The following is a 20,635-nucleotide window of genomic DNA, read 5'->3' as shown; positions in this document are numbered from 1 at the left end:
TGAGAGAATAAGGGGATTGGGTGTAAAGTGAGTGTGTTCTCACACCAACATGCTGGAAAAGTTGTAGATCATGTCTGTTGATACTGGTTGTGTTCTAGACTGGTTCAGGGTAAGAGATCACCCAGCTGTGTGTCCATGAAGAGTGACTGGTCAATGGGTCAAAAAATAAACATCAGAGAGGATAACAGTTGTACTGAGCTCAGGTAAGGATGGTGTGACTCTGGAGAATGAAGATACTTTTTAGTAAATGGTTGAAGTTTCTGAAGTTTCTAACAGGTTCTACATAAAGAATGAAGATACAGACCGATTCCATACAGCTCTTCATTCAGTGTGATTCATAATGTAGAATAACAGTAAACTATTTACTGTATTATTATTAAAACCATAAACAGAGGATTTTCCATCCCAAACTTTAGCTTAAAATCCCAGTATTTACACATTTTACACTCAATAATATAAATATTACTTGTATTTATGACTTTGTTCATCATCTGTATGGTTTAGTGTGATTCAGAGAGAGAGAGCAGACTCTCCTGAGCCCAGCCATGTGTCCATGAAAAGTGATTGGTCTATGAACCCTCCACTGGCCTTCAGAGAGGAGGACTGTTCTACTGAACTGAGGTAAAGCCTCCAGCTGGATGTTGTTGAGTTTATACTGAATCTTGTCATCTACAGTCAGACTGTAAACAGCTGTGAACTCTAACAATGATCTACGCTGTGATCTAACACTCATGATACTAATAATAGTATAATGCAAGTATGGTATGCTGCACAGTGGCTGGAGCTGAAAGCTGGAATGAATATAATGTAATATGTGAGAGTGTATTTAATGTGTCATTATCCTCAATATTCTACCTATAAACACAATGTTATATTTACCAACAGAGACCAGCAGGAGGCATCAGACACCACAAGAAAAAATATGGAATTCATATTGAAGGTGTGTGTGTGTGTGAAACTAATATTAACGGTTTTAAAATAATATAATTGCAGTGAAAGCTGAATTCCCACTTTTTCTGACGGTTCTGTTTGTAGCAAGTTTGTTTAAGACAGAAATACACTGTTTTATTCCTAAGAAAGTTTTAAACTGCAGAGTAATGTTCAGTTTAATGTGTGGTACAGAGCAGTGATTCCAGATTCTCCTTATATGATAAACTACTTTAATCAGGAAAAATCTCACTATTCTCCCACTATTTCAACTGTTTTATGTCATTATACTTAATTATTTCATGGAAGATCACTCTCACCTACAAACTTTCTTTATATGTCTAAATACTTAATATAAAGCACATACATATTCATTGTACCCAAATGTTTGTGGACACCCCTTCTAATGACTGAACTCAGCTGAAACAAATGCACACACACATGGCTTGTCTAGTCCATGAATCTATTTGCACCATTTCCAATGCCAGGCGTGTGCTAGAGGGATAAAAAGTCCCTCAGCATTGGGCTGTGGATCAGTGGAAAAACTGTGTTCTCTGGAATGATGTTGGTGCTTTATCCAATACCTTTACGATGAGTTGGGAATGAGTTGTGGTGGGGATCATACAACATCCTGACCTCAATAATGCTTTTGTCGCTAAAGGGCTCAGCTGACTGCCTTTAAGTTTATTAATTTCTGTAAAACATTTCAGTTACAGCCTTATTACACAGTTTCCTTCCTAAATCAAGACTTCACTTGCCTTGTATTTTCTTTTTTTTCTTTCCACTTTTTCTTGTTCTTAGTTTTCTTTGTCTTTTCTTTTTTTTTAATATCTTTTCCTTTCCTTTTCTTTTATTCTAATTCTTTTTACCGGTTTACCATCTGCCCCTCTTGGGGAATAGAAATTTTCAGATCTGCTCCCAGCTGCTGTTTTACTACACCGCCTTGGCCCCCTGCTAGCGACTGGCGGTGTAAACTGAATCCATACAGGACCCCCCCACCCCAAGGCTCCAGAAGTCCCCAAGTCTGCAGCACGGTCACGTCAAAAAGTACGGATGAGCTCTGGATCCAAAATGTGGCAGGTGGAAACCCACAACCACTCCTTAAGTCCATAGCCTTTCCAGTCAACAAGGTATTGGGTACTGCCCCGAACTCGGCGAGTGTCTAGCAGGTGGCAGACTGTGAAGGCTGGGGTGCCATCAATAATACACAGAGCAGGGCAGACCTTGGTTGACTCATTGAGACCATTGGACTCTAGGTGGAAGCCAGATTACAAACTCATGGTGACCCCCATGAGCTGGCAAAAGGTCTTCCAGAATCTGCTGCTGAATTGAGGCCCTCTGTCAGACACCACTTCATTAGGCATCCTGTGAACCCTGTTGGAGAAGGAGGTCTCTGCTGTCTCCTTGGCAGAAGGAAGTTTGGGCAGCGCTCGAATCTCAAAAGTGGGAAGGATGGGTTCTGGCAAAAAAGCAGAACCCTGTGGTTCCCCTTGCCTTGACTGGGCATCAGGTTTAGCATTCTTTGAACCTAGCCTATATGACAAAAAGAAGTTAAAGCGACCAAAGAACAGTGCCCACTGGGCACGCCAAGAGTTGAGACGCTTAGCTTGTTGTATATAGGCTAGGTTCTTGTGGTCAGTCCAGACCACAAATGGGTGTTTGGTCCCTCCAACCAATGCCTCCACTCCTCCAAAGCCAATTAACAGCCAAGTTGCTGATGCTGTAGTTGCACTCAGCCGGTGAGAGTAGTAGGCACAGGGGTGGAGTTTCTGTTTGGGCCCTTGGCACTGGGAAAGCACCACACCTACGTCACTATCTGAGGCATCTACCTCAGCACTGAATCTGTCCTTTGGGTCAAGTAGTTGAAGAACTGGTGGTTAAGTAAGCCAAACCTTTATATCTTCAAAGGCCTTCTGAGCCTCTGTGGTCCAAGGGAAAGATCCTGGGGTCTTCTGAGTAAGAGCGGTGAGGCGAGCTGCCACAGAACTGAAATTCCGCACAGAACCTCCAGAAGAAGTTTGCAAACCCCAAGAAATGTTGGACCTGTCTAAGGGAGGTGGCCAGTCAATAACTGCCTTGACTTTGGCTATGTCCTGCTTGTTCCTTGAGGGACTGGCTGCAAATTAAAATGGAGCGCCTCAAAGGCAGTGGGCATAAGGGGGTATTTAACTGTTATCGCATTGAGACCATGGTAATCAATACAAGGGCGGAGCCCTTACTACAAAGAAAAAGCTTGCCCCTGCAGGAGAAGAGGAGGTTGTTATAAAGCCAAATTTTAGAGCCTCTCAGACATAAGCATCCATAGCGCCACACTCAGGAGGTGAGAGAGCAAACAACCTTCCCCTGGGTGGTGTGGTGCCCGGAAGAAGGTTGATGGCACAATCAAACTGCCTATGTGGAGGTAGAGGTATAGCATTGGCCTTTTCTTTGCTTCACTTCCTTAGGGTCCCAGTACACTTATGGAACACAAGCTGTCAGCTGGAGCAGGAGACTGAGGGGCCTTTACCTTGGACATGCGTGCTGAAAACCCCAAGCAATTTCCCTTGCAGTTTAGCCACCATGCATACACCGACCTAGTACACCAGTCAGTGCAAGGGTTATGGAGTTCAATTAACACCATCTGGTACCCCAACACCATCTGAAGATGGGGGGCCTGTGTGATATAAAACTCCACTTGCTCAATATGTGAGCAAGTATATAAAAATTCTATGAAAATGAACAAATGAAAATCTGACATCAATTTTGAACCATGCTTCAACAGAATTATTTTAAAAAGCAAACCCAATAGGCCTGGACAAAAATGATGGTACCCCTGCAAATAATGTGACCAAAGGGACATGTTAAATCAAGGTGTGTCCACTAATTAGCATCACAGGTGTCTACAATCTTGTAAGCAGTCAGTGGGCCTATATATAGGGCTACAGGTAGTTACTGCGGGCAGTGGTGGCTCAGCGGTTAGAGCGCCGGGATATCGATAACAGTGTTGTGGGTTCGATTCCTGGGCTCGGCAAGCTGCCACTGTTGGGTCCTTGAGCAAGGCCCTTTACCCTCTCTGCTCCCCGGGCGCTGGAGTTGGCTGCCCACCGCTCTGGGTGTGTGTGTGTACTCACTGCCCCTAACACATGTGTGTGTGTGTGTGTGTGTGAGTGTGTGTTCACTACCAGATGGGTTAAATGCGGAGGACACATTTCGCTGTACAGTGCACACTGTACAGTGACAAATACGTGCTCCTTTATCCTTACCTTTAGTGCTACCACACTCAACATGGACCAGAGGACCAGAGTTGTCCCAGGAGATTAGAAATAACTTATAGACAAGCATGTTAAAGGTTAAGGTTAAAAGACCATCTCCAAGCAGCTTGATGTTCCTGTGACTACAGTTGCACACATTATTTAGAAATTTAAGATCCATGGGACTGTAGCCAACCTCCCTGGACATGGCCGCAAGAGGAAAATTGATGACAAATCAAAGAGACGGATAATATGAATGGTAACAAAAGAGTCCAGAAAAACTTCTAAAGAGATTAAAGGTGAACTTCAAACTCAAGGAACATCAGTGTCAGATCGCACCATCCATCTTTGTTTGAGCCAAAGTGGACTTCATGGGAGACGACCAAGGAGGACACCATTGTTGAAAACAAATCATAAAAAAGCCAGACTGGAATTTGCCAAACTACATGTTGACAAGTCCCAAAGCTTCTGAGAGAATGTCCTATGGACAGATGAGACAAAAATTGAACTTTTTGCCAAGGAACATCAGCCCTATGTTCATAGACGAAAAAAGTAAAGTATATCAAGAAAAGAACACTGTCCCTACTGGGAAACATGGAGAAGGCTCTGTTATGTTCTGGGGCTGCTTTGCTGCATCTGCCACAGGGTTTCTTGAACCTGTGCAGGATGCAATGAAATCTCAAGACTATCAAGGGATTCTAGAGCAAAATGTGCTGCCCAGTGTCAGAAAGCTTGGTCTCAGTTGCAGGTCATGGGTCTTGCAACAGGATAATGACCCAAAACACAGCTAAAAACACCCAAGAATGGCTAAGAGGAAAACATTGGACTATTCTGAAGTGGCCTTCTATTAGCCCTGACCTAAATCCTATTGAGCATCTTTGGAAGGAGCTGAAACATGCCGTCTGGAAAAGGCACCCTTCAAACCTGAGACAACTGGAGCAGTTTGCTCATGAGGAGTTTGCTCAAAATAACTGCTGAGAGGTGCAGAAATCTCATTGACAGTTACAGGAATTGTTTGATTGCAGGGATTGCCTCAAAAGCTTGTACAACAAAATATAGAGTTAAGGGAACAATAATTTCTGTCCAGACCTGTTTCATTTATTTTTTTTAATTCTGTAAATGCACGGTTGAAAAACAATGTCTGACTTTCATTGGGTAATTTTCATAGCATTTTTATTTATTATTACTTTTGTCAGATTCAAGTTATTTCTGTGACCATTGTGGGTTTTTTGCATCACTGCCTGTAGGAGATCGGTGGCTGTTGAAAGAGTTGTCCAAGTTGTCTGCTGAGACTTGTTCAATGTCTTGAGTGAGGTTGGGTGGTTCTTGCTCGGTTTGCTCATCTCTGAACAAGTGGGAAAGATTTAGTTTAGGTTCTGTATCAGGTGCTGGTGGTGGAATTTCTGTTGGTTTCCATGTTTCAATTTGTTTAAAAACCCAGCAGCTCGCAGGAGTGATAAGCTTTCAATTTATTGTGATGCACTGCTTTCCATTTTGTTTTAGGGCTCTTTTGAATTCCATACACTAAGTCATCAAGTCGGTCAAGAATGAAGTAGGGACCTTCGTAGGAGAGTAGGAACTTCCTCACTTTGTTTCTGACTCACTTAGTATCTATGATGAGATACCACACATCTAGGTCTCCAGATCCGGTAGAAAAGACGTGTCCATATGTCTGAAGGAGCTGGGCTAGCCTTGTTTTTTCCTCTGGGCTTAACACTGATACACCGTCATAGATTCTGTAGATGTACTGGAACAACAGTTGAACTAACTGGCTGGTACTCTGGTCATAGTAGAATGGGCTTGAACTACCTTTGCAGTTTGGAGGACCCCTGCTACTGCACCCCTCCTTATTGTAACAGGTGAAGCTCCAGGGTTGTACATTCAGATGGGAATATGATTAGTGGAATGAGCCTTTACAACAACTCTTGCCACCAGCACTCTGATGGACACTTTCTTGTAAATGTCATCTCTGAGAGCATGTTAAGCCTTCTTTTCATGAGGAAGAGCCATCAAACTGCCCTGGGCGTAAAACAGGAACTCTTTCTTTTTGGCTGCTATATTCATCACCACTGCTGGTGGGGGTCCTGTCACCTTGTAGCTAACTAGGTGGTTTATTACACAAGGTGGAACAATCTAAATTATGGGGGGTGCATTTGTATCCGACTTGCATATTATTGCAGACTTGAGGTGGATGAGTTTGGCATGTTGGACAACTAAGTTTCTCAGGTGGCAGTACATGTTGATTTTGCATGCCACTTAACTCGTGCACACAGTTAGAGGATTTTGGCCAGACACATCAAGGTAAGCCATGTGTGTACTTTCAGCATTACATGTGCACATCACGGGAGTGAAAGGGTTGGCACCAAGAGCGCATGGCATTTTTGCTAGCTGACATCTTGGATGCACTACTCTACAGTGACCAGGGCTTCGAACACTCTGCAGTCAGGTTACATTTGTTTAGGGCTGTTTACATCCATGTCTGTGCCAACAATGAAGGGATTTGCACATGGTGAGTGCGCGGGCAAAACTCTGTCATTTAAAAAGAGCTCAGGCTGCTCTCTCTGTGCGTGTCTGTGCATGGGGAAATCTAGCTTCTCAATGAAAGGGTTGCAGGAGCATTTAAACTTAGAATTTTCACAGTCAGAACTACTCTGCTGCTTGTGACGGCTCATTTGTGGATGCTGACTTTCACTGACTGTTATCAAGGACATAAATGGGTTATAGTTTGTGGAATTTGCATTAAGGTTGGCTTCTGTGGTGGTGCTTTCTCTCTGCACTTCCACTATTTTGTGTTTACTCTCTCGTAATGCCCTCATTCGTAACATTAGCTGATCTGCTTGAACTGTGCTGTCTTCTCGTAGTTTCATTCACCATTTCATTAGGAACAGTTGCATGTGTGCATGTGAGTCCGAGTTGACTTTCTCAACACGTCTTTCATTTATTTAGCTTCAAGAACTCAAAATGCATGTAACATTGGCCAAACAGAAAGGAGAGCCATAGATCTTCATTAGCATTACCATTAAGCAAGCCAGGGCTCAGCCAATCAAATTTTAGGATGAGAACAATCTATTTTATATATAAAATAGTATATATGAAATATTTTAAATAAAATAATAAGTATTTCATTAAAATTGTCATCCAGTAAATTCTCTTTCAGTAAATGTCTTTGTGCTGGTTAACAGGACCCTGTTTCTGTTACCATTTATTTAATCAGGAGCTGGAGAACAAAGTCATCTTTCTGGTAAAGAATCAGCTGAAGAGGTTTGTAAAGCTCCTGAGTCTGGATTACCCAGCATGCTCTGAGAGAGAACTGGAGGATGAGGACGATCAGAGTGGTGTCAGAGAGGGGGCGCTGAAGATCACACTACACGCCATGAGGAACATGAACCTGACAGACCTCGCTAACATATTACAGACAAGTAATGAGATCAGGGTCATGTGATTACTAATTATCACTAGTAAATAAATTTCAGAAATTTTAATTATGATAATTTAATGAACAGTCTTTAGTGATTACATGTGTGGCAATGTAAAAACTACATTTTAATATTTAAGTTTTTACTTCCTCTTTTTTTAAGAATTGGCTCCTTCCTGTCACCAGAAGCTCAAATCCAGACTGAAGGAAAAGTTCCAGAAAATTAATGAAGCAATCGCAAATCCTGGAACCTCAATCCTTCTGAATGAGATCTACACAGAGCTGTACATCACAGAGGGAGGGAGTGGAGAGGTCAATAATGAACATGAGGTCAGACAGATTGAAGCAGCATCCAGGAGACCAGCAACACATGAGACACCAATCAAATGCAACGACCTCTTTAAAGACCAGTCCATCAGAAGTGTGCTGACTAAAGGAGTTGCTGGAATTGGAAAAACAGTCTCTGTGCAGAAGTTCATTCTGGACTGGGCTGAAGGAAAAGCCAATCAGGATGTCCTCTTCATATTCCCACTTCCTTTTAGAGAGCTGAATTTGATGAAGACTAAAAAACTCAGTCTTCTCGCTCTTCTTCATCAATTTTTCAAAGACACAAAAGATTTAAAACCAGGAGACTATCATCACTACAGAGTCATGTTCATCTTTGATGGTCTGGATGAATGTCGACTCCCTCTAGATTTCCAGAACAATGAGAGCATATTTGATGTAACACAGTCAGCCTCAGTGGATGTGCTGCTGACCAACCTCATCAAGGGGAACCTGCTTCCCTCTACTCTCTTATGGATAACTACTCGACCAGCAGCAGCCAATCAGATCTCTCCTGACTGTATTGACCAGGTAACAGAGGTACGAGGGTTCAGTGACCCTCAGAAAGAGGAATACTTCAGGAGAAGGATCAGTGATCAGAGCCTTGCTGAGAGAGTCATTACACACATGAAGTCCTCAAAAAGCCTCTACATCATGTGTCACATCCCAGTCTTCTGCTGGATTGCAGCCACTGTTCTAGAGAGGATGTTGGGTGAAGCAGAGAGAGGAGAGATCCCCAAGACTCTGACTCAGATGTTTACACACTTCCTGATCTTTCAGATCAAACACAGCAGCCAGAAGTACAAAAGAAACAGTGACGTTGATCTTGACCAGACTAGAAAGATTATTCTGGCTCTGGGAAAACTGGCTTTCCAACAGCTGGAAAAAGGCAACCTGATCTTCTATGAGGAAGATCTGAGAGAGTGTGGCATTGATGTGAGAGAAGTGTCAGTGCACTCAGGAGTGTGCACCCAGGTCTTCAGACAGGAGTCTGGGCTGCACCTGGGGAAGGTTTTCAGCTTTGTGCATCTGAGTGTTCAGGAGTTTCTGGCTGCTTTATATGCATTCCTGTCCTTCATCTCCAACAAGACTAATGTGCTGCAACAGAAAGACTCTGGATTAATTAGTTTCACCAAAAAGAAAACAATGTTTGACTTCCTGAAGAGAGCAGTGGACAAGGCCTTACAGAGTGAGAACGGACACCTGGACCTTCTCCTTCGCTTCCTTCTGGGTCTATCACTAGAGTCCAATCAGACTCTCTTACGAGGTCTTCTGACACAGACCGGAAACAGCTCCCACAGCAAAGAGGAAGTAGTCAAGTACATCAAGCAGAAGATCAGGGAGAACCCCTCTCCAGAGAAAACCATCAGTCTGTTCCACTGTCTGAATGAACTGAATGATCATTCTCTAGTGCAGGAAGTCCAAACATACCTGAACAGAGGAGGTTTCAGTGGTCTCAGTGGAGCTGAGCTCTCTCCTGCTCAGTGGTCAGCTGTGGCGTTTGTGATGCTGAATTCAGAAGAACAGCTGGATGAGTTTGAGCTGAGGAAATATGATCAATCAGAGGAATTTCTTCTGAGGTTGATGCCAGTGGTCAGATTATCCAGAAGAGCTGAGTGAGTATTTTTATTCCTATGTGTTTCTGGTTTATACTGGTTTACTGATGGTTTACTCCCTCTCAGTACATATTATATAACAAATCACCAGAACCAGTTTGTGTTCCTTCACTCTCCGTGCCCTCTGAGACCTGCCTTCCTCTTCTGTCTGGGCTGGATATTTCTCTCCCACTTCTTTAATACTCAAAGACACCTGTCAATCATTTACTAAGCATCCAATCAATTGACAGACCTAGCCAGCACACGTATATCGGTCTGATCCATTAAAATTCCTCTACAAACTGCTGCAGTTTCCCACTACTCACGCAGGTATCCACTCTTTTAAACAATTCTGTGCTGCCAGTGAAGAATTGTGGGTCACTGGATACACCAGTTACATCCTTTACTTTCTCAGAAATGAAGGACACATTTTTGTGTTTGAAGGATCCTACAGAACAGAACAGCCTACAGTGGCACAATGGCTGCTGAAGTTCATTTGGTTGTAATGCATTGTGTCTGTCTGTTTATGTGTTTGTTTGAGATGTTAATGTTTCTGATAGATCATCATTTCTCTCTCAGGCTGTGGGACTGTAATCTGACGGAGGAAAGCTGTGCAGCTCTGGCCTCAGCTCTCAGCTCAAACTCCTCAAGTCTGAGAGAACTGAACCTGGGTTATAATAAACTGCAGGATTCAGGAGTGAAGCTGCTCTCTGCTGGACTGGAGAATCCACACTGTAAACTGGAGACACTGGGGTAAGACCATCACCTACACACACACACACACACACACACACACACACATACACACACACACACAGTCATACACACACATACACACACACAAAAAACTCTCTCTCTCTCTCTCTCGGTTCCACTGTTATCATGACATTGCCTGGGAAAAAGCGCTGTTTAAAAGATGCCCTAATGGTAATTTTAGAAAGAAAGGCAATTTTAAAGAGTCAATTCAATCAAGCAATAACTGAACAACAAAAAACAAACAAAAACATGTGGCAAGAAATAACACAAAAATAAACTGCAGAAACAAAATGTACCCTACAGGAGGTAGTTAAAAAAACTGTTTGTCTTTGCTAAAAAAAGAGCTGAGTTTGTTCAGGTGAGAAATATGTACTGTAACTAAAGGAGAAGGGTCATCCCCAGCCAAGCTCTCAGACACCATAAAACTGGTCAGAGAAATAATCACAGCAGATTTGCCCGGTCTCACTGGAATTGAGGGTGGACTAGAAAGTCAGATTGAGCTACAGAAACTGCATGATCACACATGGTATAGTTACTTAGCTATCTTGCCTATATTAACTGTTGGTTACGAGTGTGTATATAATGCATTGATCAATTCTCAATACGTTGTTCAGGACATCAGGCAGTGACTCTGCCTCCAGCAATACTAAAAATACTTATTTTGAAGAGAGGGCTAAATGAGGATTTGTTACATTTTCCTTACACACAATATACCCACTTAACTTAAGGAATGTGTTCTAGAAAATCAACCAATCTTGATCATGCCACAGTTCAAGAAGGTCGTTTTAGACTTGCAGAAGGAGATTCTCCAGCTCCAGAAAAAGAAGCTTAATAGCAGTTCATCACTCAGTCTGTTTTAAAGGTTTTTCTCTAAACAACTTGCCTAGGTACATGGTAATTTTCAAAAACCTCCAAAAAAAAAAAGAAAAACCCCAGCCATATTCTCCATGATCACAGTAAGGCTTTGCATACCATAAAAAAGAAACTTTAAAAAGAAACTTTATACAATACTTAAAAGTTTTGAAGGGAGAACCTAAGGGACATTTGATACTTAAGTGAACATTTAAGGGTTTATGAACATTTCTTATGCAACACACATATCTTTAAAGGACATTTAAGGGCAATTATCATTTCACTGAAGGAAACTTAAGTCAGACAGAGTTAACAGAGTATGCAGTTAAAAATAGCTGTAAATGAATATGGTACAGTAGTGTTTCCTAAGTATAGGTACTGAAGATGTAGCCCTGAGGGTATAACCCTAGTAACTTAAGGGGTACCAACCCAGCGACAGTGTGGGGCCTTTTTTTTTAAAGAGTTACATTAGGTACAGTGAAGGAGAAAAATACTTACTATTATGATATTTACATCATCATAATCACAGACCCTTGCATTAATAGACTGAATACTCTTATAACATTCTTATAACAGTGTAACAGTGTCATAAGGAGAATCAGACACACTGACTAGACTGAGTCTGAGTTAAATATTAGTATCATTGTTCTCAGGGCTCAGATAGAGAATGTGTCCTGGTTCAGTAGAGGTGGAGTTGTGCAGTGTGATATAAGGATTTAGTCTGTAAATATTCCTGCATTACTGCATTTTCTCTGCTGTTCTACGCTGCACAGTAACTGATCTCTACTAGAAAGCTGATGGGAACCAGTCGGATATATTCCTATAGGCTAGAAGAAGCATGTCAGTAGAGCATGTTCTCTGTGGAAGCGTGTTCTCCTCTGAGGGCTTTGTCAGAAGTACATGCATGTGTGTGTATCTGAGTGTAAAGGTCAGTGTTAGATGAAGCTGCAGAGTTTGAGCTTCAGCTAAATAAACTATTCATGTCTGATTCTTTAAAAAATGAATGAATACAAATCAGTCATAATGTATTAATAAAGGAATCAGAATCAGCTTAAAACCATTATGTTACACACAGCTGTGAGTGTGTGTGTGTGTGTGTGTGTGTGTGTGTGTGTGTGTGAGAGTGTGTGTGTTTGAGATGTGAGTGTTTCTGATAGATCATCATTTCTCTCTCAGGCTGAGGAACTGTAATCTGACAGAGGAAAGCTGTGCAGTTCTGGCCTCAGCTCTCAGCTCAAACTCCTCAAGTCTGAGAGAACTGAACCTGAGTGGTAATAAACTGCAGGATTCAGGAGTGAAGCTGCTCTCTGCTGGACTGGAGAATCCACACTGTAAACTGGAGAAACTGAGGTAAGATCACTACTCACACACATAGTTGTGGTCTTACTGTACACTATCAGAATGGAAAGGTTCTGTACATTTTAATTACTAAGGATCACATTATCTAAATGTCCACTCAGATGTCCTTAATGTCCAGTAGTGAACATTATATTCACTTTCCCAGGAGACATTTGCTTCAATCTTTTTAAAAATAGAATACAAGTGCTGGAGTCAGACAGAGTAAACAGAGTATGCTGTAAATTACAGCTGTAAATGAATAAGATACAGTATGAATGTGTGATGTGTGTCGTCTACAATAATGTCTTAGTTGTTATTTTAAGGATATGCAAACTAATATTATGGAGTATGAGGTCGCCCACTTAGGAAAAACATTTAAAAACACACCTTGAGAGTCTGTGCATTTGCTGTGTCCTGTAGCGTAGTAGGATAGACTACTCCACATGTGCATGGAGAGTTCATGCAGGGTACTCACATAAGCATACATGGTCACCACACATTAAGCTAGCATAACTAAAGCTACTAAACACATTAAGCTAGCATAGCTGCTAGCCTAGCGAAAAAGGCATTACTGGAGTTAAAAAGAGGGAGTGAACTGGACCAGGAGACAACATACAGAACACCTCTGGTCTCAGAATCTACATTGTTAGGTTTATTTGATAGACATGGATCTTCTTCACTTACAATGAGGTGGTTTGGACTCTGAAAAGACAGATGTTGCTCAAAAGCCGTCAATCTGCACACAATGTCTGAACAATTTATGTTTAATACAACTCTACAGCTAACTTGATTCAGCATCTGTGAACTAACCTCAACTCAATATGAAGAACATGATAAGCTTTGAGACTCAGCTGACCACAGCCAGCCTAAACCAGCCAGGGTACCAGCACACAAACACACTCAGCAAACTTTAGTGGAGTGATTTTATAGAGAAAGCGCCTTATGATGAGAACAGTCTCTGCACTCTGCCATTAAAAAAGCAGACTGGAGAAACTTGCAGACCATGTGCAGCTCTGACTCATGCTACCCTTCAGAGAGGGCTTTCAGCACTAGAGGAAGTGTTTTAACAAGGAGCTGTGGAGTCAGGGGCTGTGGACAGGCTGGTATATTTGTCACACAAATTGAGGTAAATCTAAAGAAAAAATTTACATTGTTAAGTTACTGAAAGCCTGTTTCCTCTGTCTGTTTTAGTGACTGCTCTTAATTAGATTAGAAATGACTATTTGACTGTTTTCTCTGTAAATTGTGGACTTTATTTACATAAATGTAAATGTGTTCTGTGCTGGCGGGAAGCTTCCTTATTACAGTATTTGACAGATTATAAGTTAAGCGCAACATTTTTTTTTTCAAATAGTACAATCTTGTTGATGTCAGTGTCAGTGTTTTTGTTTTTGTTTTACTAGAATGCTCCAGTTTGTGACTACCATGAGTGAGTAAGTTACGATTCATATTATTAATAAGCAACAATTGTCGTGTTAACAAGAGTGAGCTAGTGCAATAAATACTTTTACTAACAAATTTTCAAAGGATATCAAAGTATTGTTTACTTACTAATATGAACAAAACCTCTCAAAATATCAAGATAATTATTTTTCGTATTACACAGGCCTATTTACAACTATGTTCTTTACGTAAAGCTACTAAAGATTAGCCCTAGGGTACCACCTTGGTACCATCCTATGGACTGATAGAGTTACATTAGTTACAATGAAGGAGAAAGAACTTCTGATAACAGCGCCATAAAGAGAAAAAGAAACTAACTTTAAGCTTCACTGACTTTAATATTCTAAATAATTTTATAACATATTTACACAAAACGTCTACACAATAGTCTACAAAATAATCACACTTTAAACATTAGATATATTGACTTGATATTTACTTCTTGCTAATGACATTAACTACGAAGCCTCCACTTCTCATTGACTGCCTGTAATGTGGTGCTCACCTACAGCGGGGTTTGAAACCATGCCGCCACGTTGGCGGGTCGGCGAATGGCCCCAATTGCAGAGCACTTAATCTCAGAGCAGCCAAAACGAAACTTTAAAGAGGTGGATTTAATAACGTGTGTAAACAAAGCAAACGTTGTGTCTAACGTGGGGAAAAGGCGGGAAAATAAACAAAGGATGCCAGGGGAGAACGTTGGCTACCTCGAAAAGCTTGAGGAAAATGGCAACCAAAGGCTGACACATGCACTCAACCAGAGTCAAAGATCCAGCAGTGGGGGAACTGGATCTGTGTGCTTATATAGCCATTTTCTCAGGTGTTGTGAGTCGAGTTGAATTACTGGCTGGCGGGACTCGGGGCCTCCCCATGGTGGCAGGAGGGGGCCTTGCCCTAGAGCTACCCCTTACAGGACCCCGCCCCAACATCCCTAACCCAGCTGCGTGTGGTGGGAAGAGCACCCTGGCCATTCCTCTGGGCCATAACCCTCCCAGTCTACTAGGTACTGGAGCCCGCCCCAGACCTGCCGGACATCCAGAAGGCGCCTGACTGTGTATGCCGGCGCACCGCCAACTGTCCATGGGCCCAGCGGATCGGCGGGACCCACGGAACACAAGATGGGCTTGATGCGGGACACGTGGAAGGTGGGGTTAATGCGCACTGAAGGGGGAAGGACAAGGCGGTAGGCAACAGGATTTATCCAGCAAAGGATCTTGAATGGTCCGATATAACGAGGACCCAACTTGCGGGAATTAACATGCAAGGGCAGATCCTTAGCCGAAAGCCAAACCCGTTGCCCAGGACGATAGGTCGGAGCTAGCCTTCGCCTCCCGTCCGCATCCTGGGAACATGGGCGGAGCATACCCGTACTTGCACTCAAAGGGTGACGAGTGCCAGAGAGTGTTATGTGTGTACTCCACCCAAATCAGTTGGTCAGACCAGGTAGACGGTGAGGAGGAGGCCAGACAGTGGAGGGTACGCTCCAGGTCTTGATTGACCCTCTCTGTCTAGCCATTAGACTGGGAGTGGAAACCAGATGTGAGGCTGGCCTCTGCCCCAACAGTCGGCAAAACGCACCCCAGAACCGGCTGGTGAATTGGGGCCCACGGTCTGACACAATGTCAGAGGGGAGTCTGTGAACCCGGACCACCTGGTTGAGTACTACAAACCGGATTCCAAAAAAGTTGGGACACTAAACAAATTGTGAATAAAAACTGAATGCAATGATGGAGATGGCAAATGTCAATATTTTATTCATAATAGAACATAGATGACAGATCAAAAGTTTAATTTGAGTAAATGTAAAATTAAGGGAAAAATATGTCGTTTCAAAATTTCATGGCGTCAACAAATCCCAAAAAGGTTGAGACAAGGCCATTTTTACCACTGTGTGGCATCCCCCCTTCTTCTTACAACACTCAACAGACGTCTGGGGACAGAGGAGACCAGTTTCTCAAGTTTGGAAATAGGAATGCTGTCCCATTCATGTCTAATACAGGCCTCTAACTGTTCAATCGTCTTGGGCCTTCTTTGTCGCACCTTCCTCTTTATGATGCGCCAAATGTTCTCTATAGGTGAAAGATCTGGACTGCAGGCTGGCCATTTCAGTACCCGGATCCTTCTCCTACATAGCCATGATGTTGTGATTGCTGCAGAATGTGGTCTGGCATTATCTTGTTGAAAAATGCAGGGTCTTCCCTGAAAGAGATGACGTCTAGATGGGAGCATATGTTGTTCTAGAACCTGAACATAGTTCTCTGCATTAATGGTGCCTTTCCAGACATGCAAGCTGCCCATACCATCAGTGATGCAGGCTTCTGAACAGAGCGTTGATAACTTGGGTTATCCTTGTCCTCTCTGGTCCAGATGGCATGGCGTCCCAGTGTTCCATAAAGAACTTCAAATCGTGACTCATCTGACCACAGAACAGTCTTCCATTTTGCCACACTCCATTTTAAAAGACCCCTGGCCCAGTGCAAACGTCTTGTGGAGCTTGCTTAGAAATGGCTTCCTCTTTGCACTTTAGAGTTTCAGCTGGCAACTGTGGATGGCACGGTGGATTGTGTTCACTGACAATGATTTCTGGAAGTATTCCTGCGCCCATTCTGTTATTTCCTTGACAGTGGCATTCCTGTTTGAGGTGCAGTGACGTTTAAGGGCCCAGAGATCACGCGCATCCAGTAGTGTTTTACGGCCTTGACCCTTACGCACAGCGATTGTTCCAGATTCTCTGAATCTTTTGATGATGTTATGCACGGTTGATGATGATAATTTAAAAGTCTTTGCTATTTTACGCTGGGTAACACCATTCTGGTATTGCATCTTTCTGAGCAAAAATGGTGGAATTGGTGATCCTCTTACCATCTTGGCTTCAGAGAGCCACTGACACTCTGAGAAGCTCTTTTTATACCCAATCATGTTGTCAGTTGTCAATTAGTGTTAATTGGTCTTCCAGCTGTTCCTTATATGCTCAATTTCCTTTTTCCAGCCACTTATTGTAAGGGGTAGCTCTAGGGCAAGGCCTCCTCCTGCCACCAGGGGGAGGCCCCGAGTCACCCCAGCTAGTGATTGAGCCCAATTCCCTACACCTGGGCAGTAGGCTATATAGGCACACAGATCAAGTTGCCCCACTGCTGGATCTTTTGATTCTGGTGGTCTGTGTGTCTGTGTGCCTGTGTAGATCTCAAGGTGAAGGCTGAGTGTGTGTCACTCCCCTTCGTGTGTCTCTCCCGAGTCTGTCTCCCTGTGTCTGTGCAGTGTGTGTGTCTGTGTGTGTGTGTAGCACTCATACACTAGTTTTACAGAGGAAGGCAGGAGTGTCTGTCTTCCCGTGTGTGTGTGTGTGTGTGTGTGTGTGTGTGTGTGTGTGTTTGCACACATACACTAGTGTTACAGAGGAAGGCAGGAGTGTCAGTTTTCTGGTTTCTTTTGGGAGATCCTTTTGCCCTTAGTTGTATTTCCCTCTAGTGTTAAAGAGGTAGCCAGCTCTCCCCTGGTGTCCTTTGTTTGTTTATTTTGTTTTTCAAAAATGCCGCATTCTAGCAGGCCGCTTTCATGGTGCCGCATTCTAGCAGCTTTTTTTTATTTCTCTGAGTTGAGAGTTTCCTTGGCTGAGGTTTTAGAATTGTCTTGCTAAAATGTCCACCCTCTTTTCATCTTCATCATCCTGGTAGAGCACCAGATTTGTATCAAGAATGTCTTGGTACATTGCTCCAGTCATCCTTTCTTCATCCTATGGTCCATGACCTGTTTGTGGTCGGTTTATGGTGAAATAATGTTATTTCCACTTCTGGATTACGGCCCCAAAGGCACTCACTGGAACCTTCAGTTTAGAAATTCTTCTTTAACCATTGCTATCAGTATGTTTTGCAACAATAAGGTTGTAAAGGTTTTGAAAGAGCTCACTGGTTTCTTGTGCGGCACCTGGGTAATAAGACTCCTTTTCATGGGCCATCAGTTGAAGCAGCTGATATTAATTTGCACTAAGTGGCAGGATTTCTTTCTAATTACTGATAGATTTCATGTGGTGTCATGACATTTCATGGCTTTTTGCATCTCTCCTGTTTTCATATTCAATACATTTTCCCTGCTTTTTCCCTACCACATTGTTCATCAGACTGCCTTAAAACACAAAGTACATCTAAAGTATGACCTAGAACATCAGCAGTGGCAGCGGAAGCATTGGAGAGCTTTGGTGAGGTAATCTGAACAGTTGAACAGTTGCCCCAGTCCCACTGTGGTAAGGTCTATTTGTGTGAAAATTTGTGTCTTCCCCAAAAAAAGTTCCAGTAGTTAAAAAATTTGAGGATCTGGTCAGCATATTGTGTGGAAGGTTTGCACTGCCAGTCTGCTAAATGACTTATCTCCTTGCCTGTACATCAGAAGAGGTGCAGAGATGACTGTCTTGAGAAGTGGCAATTTTTTCTTCACTGTTTTGTCCAGGCTGCCAAAGTCCATCTTCAGTATTAGACTTGGGGTTTCTTGATCTTCTGAGGATAGAAGGGACCTGTGCTGCCAGGCATAGGGCCAGTGCTTAAATGCTGAGGGGTTCAAAGCAGTTGGTGGTTCTGAGCTGGTGGAGGTAATGCACCTCAACTGATCAGCTTCTTTGTGGTCAGCGAGATGCATAGTCATATACACTTTTTCTTGTGCCCCAAATATGTGTTCAGCTGACCCTTTATGTTTGAATTTTGTTGTTTGAACTACTCCAGCCCAAACTTTGCTTAACATCTCAACATCTGCATTGAAAAATTAACATTAACATGCTTATTGTAACACCCCTCATATGCTGTTTACACTCTGTAGTAAACAGTAAGGTATACAATGTACGCTCTGATTTTTATAGCACTGCATATGACTGACACCCTGGTATTATAAGACAGCCTGGAACAAATTATTAAATTTCTCACATGTATATTCGCTACTCATCCTCCATAAGGCGTCAGTGTGTGTGTTTAAGATAGATCATAATTTCTCTCTCAGGCTGCGTTGGTGTAATCTGACAGAGGAAAGCTGTGCAACTCTGGCCTCAGCTCTCAGCTCAAACTCCTCAAGTCTAAGAGAATTGAACCTGAGTGATAATAAACTGCAGGATTCAGGAGTGAAGCTGCTCTCTGCTGGACTGGAGAATCCACACTGTAAACTGGAGAAACTAGAGTAAGACCATCACCTTCACACAAACTCACAAACTTTTTGCCTGCTGAGCCTTTTTCAGATTGTTATTATGTTACAAAATTAGAAGTGATTCAGTTCAGTTAAAATAACATACATTGATGTGTTCATATCTTTGTATGAAATACACAACCCAATGTGTTTGGGTTGTACACTGGTACAATGTACATGTCTCTGTAGTATAATTGAGTATACTATATATGTCTCTGTAGTTTTGAACGTTAGGTTTTATTTCTGACCTGCTGTGTGCAAGCACTTGTGTATGAAACAAAGAATATCCAGAGTTTGGGTGTTGGGTGAACTTGTGTGTACAGAAAATTATAGAAACAGCATATATACTGCATATTGTGTGAAAACAATGTGAACTGTGTGAGAGGTATAATCTTTAACAGACGGATGATGAGCTAAAGGTGTTTAGAGGTTTAAAAATGTGATGACAGATTGGACTAAAGGATGTTAGTGATTGTGTAAATTTGTTTTCTTCGTGTGTGATTTTAACTGTACACTCATCTGTTGTACTTTTTGCTCATTCTCTCTGCAGACTGGCTCACTGCAGTATTACAGAAGAAGGCTGTGCTGCTCTGGTTTCAGCTCTGAAATCAAACCCCTCCCACCTGAGAGAGCTGAATCTGAACTTCAATGAAGCAGGAAAGTCAGGAGTAAGGCTTCTCTCTGATCTACAGAAGGATCCACACTTAAAACTGGAGACACTGTAGTGAGTTACTGAATTACTGTCTCTGCAACACACACACACAAAACACACACGTAAGTATTCGTTAAGTAAATACTGTGTTTAGAAGACTAGTAGAATACTACTCAGTATTCACAGATTAATGCTGCTCTGCCTTTGATCAAAGAAGAATCTTGATCCCAAGAAACAGGGTTTAAAGTTATAACTGAGTTATATGGTGTGATGGTGTTGCTAAGTTACCACTGCTTGTAGCTGAGAGTCAGGAGAGTTGCATCACAGCAAGACCAATAACTTCCTGTTTAAAAGGAAGGTGTTTTAGTGATGTTTTTTAGTGATCATTTGAATATAAGTTTTGATCAGACACTTAATTTACCTTGGAGGAAAAAACATGAATCTCTCAATTATAGAATTTATAATTTACAATAAATTACAGTGTGAATTTGATGCCCATCACAGACTGTTCTTTTTCATTTTGGGTAACTGATTCATTGTTTTTTAAGAACTCGACCACAGAATGGCCCAGAGTGCCCACCCCTACAGTGTGTGTGAGGTGTAAAGTGTGTGATATGTGAAGGTGTGGGTTTACAGGTTTAAGCTGTAGTTTGTTTAATAAAGCTTCTCTAAAACACCTTGTGTGTGGAATTGTGCTCAGAGTATTTCAGTCAGACAGAGAATGAGAGTTTTATATTTAGAGGATTTTATAGGATTTCTGCTGCTTGTGGAGGTTTTCACACTCTGATACTGTGTGTGTGTGTGGTCTGAGTACTGACTGCGATGAGTGTGTTTTCATGTCTGATCATTCTGTACTGTTTTCTGTTTTACAGTATCTGAACACCTGATCTGCTCCTATTGGTCAAAATTGAGTTCACTGATATCACTTCCGGTTTACTAG

The 20,635-nt window shown here is 42.3% G+C and overlaps 1 protein-coding gene across 1 annotated transcript; it reads left to right on the top strand.

The window, feature by feature from the left end:
- The first annotated feature begins 7,456 nt into the window (after nucleotides 1-7,456).
- LOC140549558 (NLR family CARD domain-containing protein 3-like) lies at nucleotides 7,457-19,768 on the top strand. The gene is made up of 6 exons (XM_072673298.1): nucleotides 7,457-7,576; nucleotides 7,736-9,512; nucleotides 10,071-10,244; nucleotides 12,276-12,449; nucleotides 18,864-19,037; nucleotides 19,594-19,768. Exons 1-6 carry the CDS (start codon nucleotides 7,531-7,533, stop codon nucleotides 19,766-19,768), a joined length of 2,520 nt encoding a protein of 839 aa, XP_072529399.1. The 5' UTR covers nucleotides 7,457-7,530.
- Nucleotides 19,769-20,635: the final 867 nt, after the last annotated feature.

This window comes from Salminus brasiliensis, chromosome 2 (assembly GCF_030463535.1).
Source record: "Salminus brasiliensis chromosome 2, fSalBra1.hap2, whole genome shotgun sequence".
NCBI classification, from domain to species: domain Eukaryota; kingdom Metazoa; phylum Chordata; class Actinopteri; order Characiformes; family Bryconidae; genus Salminus; species Salminus brasiliensis.
This window is presented reverse-complemented; position numbering and strand designations above follow the sequence as displayed.